The sequence below is a fragment of the Anoplophora glabripennis genome, unplaced genomic scaffold (genome assembly GCF_000390285.2).
Source record: "Anoplophora glabripennis isolate ALB-LARVAE unplaced genomic scaffold, Agla_2.0 scaffold426, whole genome shotgun sequence".
In the NCBI taxonomy this organism is placed as follows: domain Eukaryota; kingdom Metazoa; phylum Arthropoda; class Insecta; order Coleoptera; family Cerambycidae; genus Anoplophora; species Anoplophora glabripennis.
In genome coordinates, this window is record NW_019416504.1 from 255,463 (window position 1) to 268,047 (window position 12,585).

The 12,585-nt window shown below is 35.8% G+C and overlaps 1 protein-coding gene across 3 annotated transcripts in view; it reads right to left on the bottom strand.

The window, feature by feature from the left end:
• The window catches only part of LOC108913333 (ion transport peptide-like), a 90,738-nt gene that overhangs the window by 13,602 nt on the left and 64,551 nt on the right, over positions 1-12,585 (bottom strand). The window contains exon 1 of one of the 3 annotated variants that reach the window (XM_018718869.1): positions 6,937-7,004. The exons of the other annotated variants lie outside the window; for them this stretch is intronic. Coding sequence (XP_018574385.1) covers positions 6,937-6,939 — 3 coding nt within the window. The 5' untranslated portion in view covers positions 6,940-7,004. Of the gene's footprint in view, positions 1-6,936; positions 7,005-12,585 lie in introns of those variants that run through there. 3 annotated transcript variants of the gene reach the window in all.

Here is a 12,585-nt window from a genome sequence, read left to right on the forward strand (position 1 = left end):
TCTTCGAGTTTGAAACAACATATTGGGATTGCGTTTGACTACGTTGGCAGCGATTCGTATTCTTTGGAACAACTCTTCACACGAACCAATAGATTCTTTGTAAACTATATCTTTTATTCAAGACCAAAGAGAAAAATCAAGAGGATTGAAGTCCGGACTTCTGGGTGGACAAGCAAAAATGCTTACATGGCCAATCCAGCGATTTGGAAAAACTACATTTAAATATGCACGCACTGGCCGAGAAAAATATGGTGGGGTTCCGTCGTACATGAACCACATGTCTCTTCTTAAATAAAGTAGAGCTTCTTCAAGCCGTGGAAGCATTTTTGCTCGGCCACCCAGAAGACCAGACTTCATCCTCTTGATTTTTCTATTTAGCCTCGAATGAAAGATATAGTTTACAAATAATCTATTGGTTCGTGTGAAGAGTTGTGGCAAAGGATACAAATCGCTGCCAACGAAGTCAGACGCAATCCCAATATGTTGTTTCAAACTCGAAGATCTCAGAAAACGTAGTGTAAAGTGTATCAGTGTCAACGATGGATTCTTCGAACAATTACTTTAAATCATAATTACGTATTTTATTTGTTTTATCATTAATTGTTGTAATAACATGAAGAAACACTTGGTTTGTTTCGCTTTAAATTTCTCGTAATATCAAGACGTAGTGTTCGTTAAATCGATTTTTCTCGAAAACGTATCGAGATACCGAAATGAAACAAGAGTACATAATTAATGGAAAAATGATAGCTCTTTCAGGTTTTGAACCAAGTTTCATGTTAAACATACAGGGTAAAAAGTTATTAACTAAAGTTTCGGTAAAATTGGTCGTAAGTGGCGCCCTCTATAGCAACGCTGAATTTACAACACGCATTGGTCGCTTAAAAAAACACAGTTTCACAAATTTTCCTAACCCAAGTTCCTAACCTACATATTTTCAGAATAATCGCAAAAAACGATTTAAAATTTTAACTTTCAACACCCTGTATTTCCGAAACTATCAACTTTCAGATAAGGCATGTTTACGCCAATGGTCACCATTTTACGTGTAATATCTTCAGCTTTCGATTTTCTCATTGTTAATGAATCACTCTGTACATTTTTTTAATGTGCCTACATAAAATAATAATTGTGTAGACTATTTTATGCAGCTGTCAGCTGTCTAAGTACATTGGTACTACACAGGGTTGCGCAAAATGTCGGAACACCTGTATACATAGTGAACCATAAGTTTGATTAAAAAAATACCTTTAACAAAAGTTTTTGTATATTTTTATTATTTTCAATTACGTACTTTAATTTCCAACATCTACTTTATTTTTAGAAATCCGGCGTAGGAAATTAAAGTACGTAAATGAAAAGACTAAAAATACCTACAAAAACTTTTGTTAAAGGTCCTATATTTTAATCAAACTTATGGTTCGCCCTGTACACGAGTGTTCCGACATTTTGTCCAACCCTGTATATGTATTGGGGATAATGGGTTGATTTTATGATAGTTATGCTTACTGATATGACAATACAACATTATTTTCAATTTTGTGGAAAACATAGGCACATATAAACTCATTCGATTCGCGGCATGCACCAAACGAAAGCGTTCTTCGCGTCGCTTTGTTAAATAGTCTTGGGCAAAACAATCTCGCCGCTAAAAATAGACTAGAGAACCAGTTTAGAAATCACCAAGTATGAATGTATTGTAAATCGCGGCTGGCTAGATTGCTCCGGCCCGGCAGGCCGTAAGTCTACGCGCAACAGGTGTGCAAAACTCGAGAGTTATTGCACCAGTTTTATTGTCGCCGATTTAACCGTTTTATTTGCCAAACGATACGGCTCGCGCAGATCTCAAGCGCTTTTCGCAGTACATCGTAAGACCGCGTACGTATTCTTTCCGATTAAACAGATATAAAATGGGTTTTCGTTTGTTGCTAACGGCCAATTTGGCGGGACCTATTAAGGCGGTTTAAATGGGCAAACGGCTTGATTGGATTTCAAATGAATCAGTTTTGAGCGAAATGCACGGAAATACCTCGAGTATGTTTTAGTTAATTTTCCAATTATTAAACTGAAAAAAATCGTGAAAATAACATTTTTGGCGTATTGTCTCAGAGTAGAAAGATTATTTATTTAACTTTTTCCTACCTATGCATTATACAAAATTATATTTTAAGGGTTCTGTATAATACTGGCAACACTGCATAGCTGATCTAATAACACCTGGCCGGTGCACGTCTCAGTCTCCAGCTTCGTGTGTGCCAAATTCTGCACTTTTGTATTCCGGTGCCAATTAGAGGATTTTATGGTCGCCCGGTCCGATTTTTATTGAATCGGCCGGACGAAATTGAGAGATGTCGAGCCTGGACAGCCGACGGCGACGATCGGCCTTGCCGTTAATGAAAAAGCGCGATCTCCGACTAAAAAGAATCACCGCATCGCGCTGACCACACAGCTCGCGTTATGTGCCCGCGAACTTCTTACCGTTCCTTTTGTTTCGGCTTATTTTTATCAGTAAAGAACATGTTTATTCACTTCATTTTTATTCTTCCTCTCCGGTCTCTGGAAATTATAATTAATGGCGGGTGAACAAACTTTCGCACGACTCGCTCTCCCACCAAAACGCTTCACGTGCGTAATTCGTTGTCCATAAGTTCGGATGTATCATTTCCGTATTCGCTTTTTTAAGCGTATTTTTTAGGTACTTTCGACGGGGATGCGTTTATAGAATCAGACGAGTGTCATTCAGGGGGATTCAATTTACATACGCAAACGAAATCTAATAAACTTTAAATAAATGTCTCAACTATAGATGGCAGGGTACCATCATAGAAGATCGGTCGATATTACAGGAAATAATTTTACCCGCAAACTTTGCGGGTAAAATTAGATCACTGACAAAGTTTAGGCAGTGCACATTTGTCTTCTTTCGACAGCTCTTTTATTAAACAAGGAGATATACCAAAAGCAAGAGGTTCTAGAAAAAATGAAACAAACTCGAAGAAAGTTTTAGGTTTAATATTTTCATTTGGAAAGTGTTTAAATGCAATTTATGATTAACTGTTGATATCTGGTGATACCAAATATTAACTTGAAGTGTCATTTGTTTTGAATATGGCTGATATAATATAAAAAAGTGTAAAAGTGGCCAAACAGACAAACAAATCATCCTGCCGGGGTTTTTATGTGATCGGAACTTTATTCCAAATAGTTGTCTGTCTACCAGAACTATTTTGGTGGTTAGAGATTATCGAGTTGAGAAGCAATTTTTTCATTTTGTGCCGCGTTCTCGTCGATCGAGGAGGGTCCGCTGGATACCTCCGAGGACGACGACGACGAGAGCGGCCGCCAGCCTCCCCGGGACGGTTCATGTGCGTTCCTCGCGCTCAGGTGATGTCCTTTTTTCTCTATTTGCGGACACGCCGAAAGGCGGCTCGTTAACGAATAAGCGGCCGGAGGCAGCAAAAAGTAAAATTATGACTTCATCTCCCGGCCGGGACAAAGACCACCGGCCGCTAACAAGCGCAAGACCTGCCTGATTGCTGCCCACGGCTACGGCGTTCACGCAACAATCGAGCGAGATTATTCATAACTTTATTAGTGCCGCGTTTGAAAATTGCCCGGTGCCGGTTTGTTTACTACGCTCCGCTTATAAGCGGTCTCGTGTAGGTAAATAGACGGATTGCCATTTTTTTTATCAGGGTTTCTTAAAAAATCGGCCAGTGGCGGACAGAATATGACTCGGTTCGCGTGTAAAAAATATAAAAACCGTTGCAAGTTCGTCTATAAACCCCGTTCAGTTATTAGCGGTTTTTAGGAGCAGAAGTACACAATTTCCAGAAAAATCGTGCGTCAGAAAAACCTACTTTTTTCTCGGAAACTATAAAGAACTTATATTTTATTATTTACTCATGAAAATTAAGATTTTGTTTCCCGTTGCTTGAGCTCCCATGCCACTGGGTTTTGCAACCCCCTCAGTTAGGTAGGAACCAAATTTCTTGAAAAACTGATTGCAAAACTGAGTTAACAATCTACATATGTTATCATAAATATATCAAGTTGTATATTAAATGTGTTATATTTAATATACAGGGTGGCCAAATTAAAACGAAACAGAGCCATTTTCAGGAACTGCCACTTTCACCCTCAAGCAAGGGTAAGCATCACCCCAAAATATTTAAATGGCATTGGGGGTCGAGTAATATTCCTTTTGAAAGCTCTTACAATTCTCTTTACAACAGACTATACATTTTATAATTCCGCCCAATACTTATTAAGAATTTTGATTTTAAAGTTGAAACTAATGTACAAACAATAAGTAACGGTAAAAATGTCTGTCATTCGAGTTAAGTACGGCAATGGTATAAATTTAGTATTTCTTGCGTTATATTGGTTTTTGGCGATTTGTTACCACTTTCGTAAAAAAAAAAACACGATTGTAAAAAACAGAAATGCTATACACATACAATGAACGTAAAATTAGTGGATTCCAAATTATTTTCTAGTGTTATTTGGAAGCGTTAGTTGGTAGTTTATTTAATTGTGTTTTTGAAAATAAATTAAACACTATGGTTTATTCCATTGCGGAAAGGGTAGATATCATTTCCCTTTACTTTATGAACAATAAATATGCGAATAGAACAGCTCAGCTATTTAATGAACAACATCAAGATCGACTGAGCATGTCAGAAGGAAGTATGTTCTAGAGTTAGTAAAAAAAATTCAAGAGACAGGGAACGTAGCCAATTAAAAACGAGAAATTGAAAAACTTATAGTTAATGAAGCTAGTGAAGTTGCAGTTTTGAGACATCATCTTGATCCTACATTATGTACGAGGCAGCTGGCATCTGTGTCTGGGATCAATCGAACTAGCATATAAACCATTTTGAAGAAGAATAAATTCCATCCATACAAAATACATTTAGCCCAGGAACTTCATGAGGATGATTATGATCGCCGTTTGCAATTTTGCGAAATAATGAGTGAGCGAGCAGGGAACCCACAGTTCCTTTTTAACATCTGTTTTTCTGATGAATGCAGTCTTTTCTTGAACGGGACGGTAAATCGTCACAATTGCCGCTATTGGTCCGATTTAAACCCAAGAGTTTTTCACGAGCTGCATACACAGCAACCGGAATAATTAAATATATGGGCTGGAATTTTCGGTGACCGGCTGGAGGGTCCTTTTTTTCTACCTGGTTTTAAATGGCCAAAAGTATTTGCAATTACTGGAAGACGCTATTGACCCTGCCTTGACTGATATTATTGAAAATGTTCCAGAGTATGATGTAGATCATTTTATTTTTCAACAGGACGGTGCTCCTCCGCATTATGCGTTAATTGCCCGTCAGTATTTGGACCAACGTTTTCTACGGAATTGGATTGGGACAAGAGGCAGCATTGAGTGGCCTCCACGAACACCGGATTTATCGCCCCTTGATTTCTTTTTGTGAGGATACCTAAAAAGTAAAATCTATAAAACATAGCCAGCGCCGCTGGATGATTTGCGTCAAAGAATCGTCGACGAATGCCGTCGAATCACTCCGGAAATGCTTCGGAATGTGGGCGAACGTTGTTTCGAACAAAATCTTTATTCTTGTATGGAAGCGGGCGGTCATCAGTTTGAACATTTAATCAACTAAGTAGTAAGTAAGCAACTAAACATAATTTAAATTTTAAAATGTAAATTTTTTTCAGAGTATTGGGCGGAATTATAAAATTTAAAGTCTGTTGTAAAGAGAATTGTAAGAACTTTCAAAAGAAATATTACTCAACCCCCAAAGCCATTTAAATATTTTGGGGTGATGCTTACTCTTGCTTGGGGGGTGAAAGTGCCGGAGTCAAAAATACCAGCAAAGAATGTTCCCCTTTAATCTAAAATCGACGGGTGTGAGCGTTTTTCTACAATCTTGACGCAGTTCCTGAAAATGGCTCTGTTTCGTTTTCATTTGGCCACCCTGTATGTGTGTTCAAAAAGGACAGACACAAAAAGTTCGTTTCTATTTTTTTTCATTTATTCAGAATATATTTAGAGATATGTATCTGTAACATTTTTTTAAATTAAAACCTTGTATCTGAACAACCGGAGCAATGGCAAATGTGTATTGTATAATATAATAATCTGAAATTTGAACAAAGGATACCCATTTTTGAAACTCTGTTGTGTGCAACCAATCTCATATTTTGCACATTACATTTATTTCGCTGTTTTATCAATGTACAAATATTATACGCGTTATTAAATTATTCTGCAAGATTACGAAAAGTCCGCTTATTCTAGTAAATGTGTGCTTGCCAAACTGTTTCATGTCACATACAGTTCTTCCGTAAAATATTATTATTTTGTTTCTCATCAGCAAAATTCTCGTTTCGCCAATCTAAATTATTGCGGATATAAAAGTGTCTTCTTGATTTTAATGGGAGGATTAAGTTAAGCATCTTTAAAATGGTTTAATTTAAGCCTGTAATTTATTGGTTTTAATATTACTGATATTATTTATTTCGAACATAAAAAACGTTTACGTCGAAAGCTTTTTTTATACTCACTATCGGATGATTTTTTTATTTAAATTAATAAGGCGGGTCATCGCAAAAACATAATAACCACTTAATTTTATGCACAGCATAAAGTTATGTCTGACGAAAGAGGCTACCTTGATTTTTTTGAACAAAGTACGCTATTCGTTGACTCGTTATCATATCATTTTCAGATTTTATACTCCTCAGATAACCCTAACTATCTAAATCTGAAGTGACTGGTGTATTTGACAAGTTTAAAAATAAATATTGCCAGAATTTCGTCATTAAGTGGACAAAAATAAATTTTTCCGGTCGCTAATAAACGATATGTTAATTATAAACAATTCTTTGTTCGGAATTGTATAAATATTATAAAAACACCACCGAATATTTCAGATTCTTAAATATTAGGAAAACTCTTACCATAGCAATCGAGACTGCACTGTAACCAACACCTACTCCGCTGAGGAAACTGTTACGGTTAGCTGCGAGTAGTCGAGTACTATACCTAAGTAGTACCGCGGCACCACGATTCACGGAATTGATATGAGCTTAATACCAGCAAATGTGAAGCTTATTGTACAAACCAATTTTTTATCTGATCAGTCTGATGCAATACAGTCTCCTGATTTTGTTAAATACGGAATTGTCGGATTCTGAATGAAATTATGCTAGTACGTGGCTAAAAATAATAGATTCGCCCTTTACAGTCCAGATTTGTCAACGTGTGAACATGCAGACACCTACATACTCTTTGTAAAGTATTGGAAACATAGTAATAATAAGAATTTTTTGTTACTGTGAGGTAGGTGCTATTATTTATCTTTAGCGTCACATCGCATATTGAATAACCGCCACTGACATTTAAGAAAACTGCTAATCTGCAAACAATTATTATTGCAGCATATTAGTTCATTGTGACAATCATTAGATTAGAGCGCCATGTTAACAATGATAACAAATAAAATGTATTATGTTTGCCAATTTAAGAATTTACTTTGCAAGTGATAATTGGTGCGACAAACAGTGATTTCAGTAGAAAAATATTCGACCGGACTAAGCTTTTCTATGGAATAATTTGTTATAGAAAAAGTCACGATAAAACATGTAAAAATTAACCAAACATTGAGATATTCCTATGTCATACTGTCAGGATTTTAATACCCTTTCAAGTATCATTCTCATTATTTAATTTACTAGACCTACAGGAGCCTACAGGTATTTTAAATAATCTGTATTTGGTGGTTTCTTAAAAACCCATTTCAAATGAGTATGATTATGTATAAAACCGCGTCCTCGACTTTTACCAACATTTTTTCCAATCGTTTATTGAATTTTACCAATTCTACACTGTACAATCAATTTCTATACTGGGTATTTCCTTTGCCCTGTTCCTGTTTGCGGTTATTTTTTGCTCGATTATTTTTGTTTATGCGGATATAAATAGACCGTTCAGTTCTAAAGACATTCATGTTGAATATGTCGAATGAAGGATTCGATTATTACAGTTTAATATGAAATTAGATAATAATTATCTAGCGCCGATTGATTCCAGATTTCTCAGAACCGATCATCTTATATTATTGCGATGTAGGACTATCAGAAGTCCATCGCATTCTAGGGAAAAGAAGGGTAAACTGTATCTTATCATTTAATGGCTTGTAAACTATTTATTGGTGTCTTCGCATTCAATATTGATAAAGCTACATTGAAATGTACTTCATTTCTTCGTACAGCGACAGCAGTTATTTAAAAACGATTTTTTTTTTATCAACGTTAATTGTCACCACAATATTTGCTATAAAAGTAGTTGATATTAGAAAAAAGTTATCTCTGTATGTGTTTTAAAAAATTGTTTGTATTTATATGTAAATTTAAAATATCAGGGTACATTAATGCTAGGTACAAGGTCCGTGAGTAAATCGTACATGACGTAAAAATCAGGGACTGATTCAGGATGAAAAAAAAAATGAAAAGATGAAAATAAAATAGTATTAATTAGTGAAAATTATGACAATAGTAAAAATGTCAAAGCTACTAAGTGAAATGACTGTTTTCGTTGTTGCATCTTTAGTTACTATTACTATTACTGCATTTCTTGCATGGGTACAAGTTTAGTTGTTTCATGTTCTTCATGCAGAGTACGTCTTGTTGCATAGGATCGTCTGTTAAGTTAACGAGAAATGATCTCGCGAATACTACGATGAAGAGTATAATTAGATACGAGTTCTTCTAAATTGTGGCCTCAACAAAGTGTATATGGAAGCCAGGTGTTCTCGTGTCTCCCGTTTAGTGGTGCAACAAGAAGTCCACGGCTGTCTCCCAGAATACCGCTGGTACCGGGTGGTCCATCGCGTCCAATGACGGCGTGTAAAGCGATGCAGCTCATTATAAATGCGTTTGCTGCGTTATTTTCTGCACGGTCGGCAGAAAACGCTGGAAAAATGGTTGATTGCATATTGTGATCCCCGCGAACAAGGTTCGTTAGAAGTCAGGCATCATCCTGACGCGATGAGTGTATACCGGAGTTGGCGTGTTCAAGAGTCCATATGTGAAGTTCTTGCTTTGCGATTTAGTTTATTTATTCTCGTTCCAGGGACGAAACGTCGCACAGAAGAACTCGACAACGCCGTACACCGGAGAAGAAACTCCAAAAATCACCCTTACTTCCAACCGACCACAGCATACCAATTCTCCAGAAGCATTCCGTTAGAAAGGTGATCGAACGTCGACTTTGACTACTTGCAATTATTGTTTAAATATTTAAACTTTTCCACGCCAATCACTTCGTGATCACAGTTTGTAGATAATCTAAATTACGTAAAAGTTCTTTGCAAAAAGAGCAGTGCATGCATTGTGCCATTACTCGATGTCGATTAGTTGATGCCCTCGAACGGTGTGCGGAGGTTCTGGCTCCACAATTTCTCTTCAACAGCGTTTTTGCTGCTTTTGCTATTTTCTGTTCTAATTCTCAAACAATACTTTCTTTTGGTCACAAATTTTCCTTTCTACCGACTCTGTTCGTTATCTGACATATTAGAGGTTAAAGCAATCAGCTGTGCAAGCGTTCACATAGCAAATGTATACCTATATACAAGACTGCCAACTTACAAATAAAAACACAGCATTCTCGTGGGCTGTTGCCAAGTTTCCGTTGCAATTCGTGGCATTTATTTATGCATATTGGGTAAAAAATAATAATTGAAAGATGGAAATATATAATTATAAGTGTTTTAAACTCGATTTTGTTTAATATCTACAATCAAGTATCTCCATCTACTTATTTTCTAGTCATAAAGAATAATTTTCTTTGCATTGACAACAATTTTATAACACGGTAAGTTTAATTAACTATTATCGCACATCGAGGGAACAGCAGCAATTGCCTCGCTTTCTCCTCTCCCAAACGGCGCCTTTGGAAATATAGTTTCATGATTTCGTTATGTCTCAATTTGTATCTTCTTTACTGACGATTTTATAAACGTATCGACGGCAATATAAGTGTCTAACAGTTTACAGTGATACACCGAAAACGACGTTGGGTGCGCCAAAAAGGCGAGTGTTGGGAATAGAGTTTCTCTCGGTCGGAAAAGGTCTTTGGCCATACTGTACAATCCCACCACCCGACGCTAACGCGTTTATTGACTTGTTTATTAATATCTTAATTAAAAGCAATTATACCTCCTCTTGATCTCAGGCGCTTGCCAACTTTTGTCCTGTACAAACCAGCATAACTTACGCAACTTGGAAAATCCGATTATTTTTATCCCGAAACTGTTCCAACGGTAAGAAATCTTACGGTTAAAGTTCTACTAGGAATAATAAAACGTTGCCAAAATCTGATAATATCTTGTTTGTTGCGTCGCTTTGCTGTTTGTTATTCGTACACGAAAATCGCGTCATAATCTGACTTAATTGTATGTCAATGGGGATTTGAAACGCATTAGGCGCAAAATTCTATTATACCACTAATCGCAGCCATAATCCTTACACAAATGTGTACTTTGGCGTTATCACGATTGCGAGTATTGCTAGTCAAACATGTGGGTGGCGATATAGTCAATGATATCTATGCGGTGAGATAAATAAATTTATTCAAATGTAAACACGAATGTCATTAGCGGAATCGGTGCCATAAATTATACGCGAAAAACGTACCGTCAAATACGATTGATTGGTAGGTAAGGTAAAAAAAAATTGTTGTAAAATTCGGTTACAAATAACGTTCTTCGTTTTTTTTTTTTTGGATGGTCGCAACCGGCTGGGCGTTTCTAAGGGGACTGGTGACGCTCAACTTTTTCCAAGAAATTCGTCTGGGTCCCGAGCCTTGAGATGCTTATTTTAAAATCGGGCATACATGTATAAATTTCTCGATTGATTTTTTTGTGGAATGTCCTGTGTCAGGGCAAATGCACGGGTTTCTATTTGCGTATCTCCGAACATGATAGTAACATTTTGCACATGTTGTATAACCGCTGGCGTACATTAACGCGTCAAGAGCGTTACCAGTATTAAGATTAAGGAACACTCATTTTAATCGATATTGAAAAGTGTTAGACGGAAAAAACACGATTCTAAATCGTTTTACAGAATTAAAATATTTTTATGGATTTTTTTTAAGTCTTAGCGATTTCAGAGAACCCATTACCGACTATCGCGAAGCAATGTGAAGACCTTGGTTATTAATACGACAAAATAAAAAAATAATAATGTCAATGCTATTTGAGCTATAAATAGAATCAATTCAATGGGCGCCTCTCGAAAAAAACATTAATAAATGATGGAAAGAACAAACGACGTGCCATGCAAGGAGAAGATATATATTACAAAATTTGCTTCACGTTTACCAGTATTTTATTCGATAAACTGATAAAACAATGACCGAGTAGATTTTTAGTGGTTTAATATTTATTAGATAATACCAATTTTGATTACAATTTTGATACTTTTAATTTTAAATATGTTATTGCAGTCTGCAAAAGCCTATTATTGTGGTCTATTGTTATCATAATTTGTTATTCTATGGTGGCCTTAGTTTTGATCAATAAATTGGTCAATTTGGAGAATCACTTGACCAATTTAATGGATGAAAGTTAAATATTGGTAATGTAAAACAGGGCTTATTACATTATTGTTGTGTTTACTTAAAGTCCATCTAAAAATGCTTGCTAGTTGAACTACCTAAAAAAAAACGGCCTAAGGGCAGGACAATTTTGTCATTTGATTGTTATTTAGGTAAAAATTGTGTCAGATTTATCGTTTATTTCGTGTTTTACGTAAAGGTGATTTTTACATCGGAAAAGTTTCATGTTTAATTTGTTTTTATTAAATTTTATTAAATAAAGACATCTTTACTATAGGAGGAAATTTACATATGTACAGGGTGTCCCTGAAAAGGATGGACAAGGCTTGACCACAGGTTCCTTGGATGAAAATAAGACTATTTAGCCTAACTTACCTATATACAAAACTGCACGCCTACTGAGATACAGCCTTCTAAATTAGAACAGATAACCTAGCTTTTTTCAAATACATAATTTGAAAACTGTTTTTCTTAGAAACTTCAAATTTGGTACACATATTTTTTTATATAAGGGCAAGGTAAATATAGAATTTGGAGAGAATACATGTACAGGATGTTCTATTTCCAGTGCCTGTGCGCCACTGGCTATCCCGTAACTTTTTTGTGTGTACCTCAATGACGACAGAATTTATATTTTTAAAAATAAGCACTATTTTAGAAGATTTTTTGCCTCTTACAAAATTTTGATAGCGTTTATGGATTTCGAGTAAAATTGGCATTTTTTACACATTAAATAATATAAAATCAGTTTAAGATAAATAGAACATTCTAGTACGAGGTGCCATATAAGAGAGAAACAAATTCATAACAATAATTAAAAGGTTCTGTGTCAAGCTAGCTGTGATTTAATTTTAGCTTACTTTGTTTTTTATTGCAATTTATAATTTTGCCGAACAAACTGATATGTTAGTAGTTTTGGTTTATTGTGAAGGAAATTGTTGTGCTATTGTTCGAACATATGCTAAAAGATTTCCTAATCGAAGAACTCC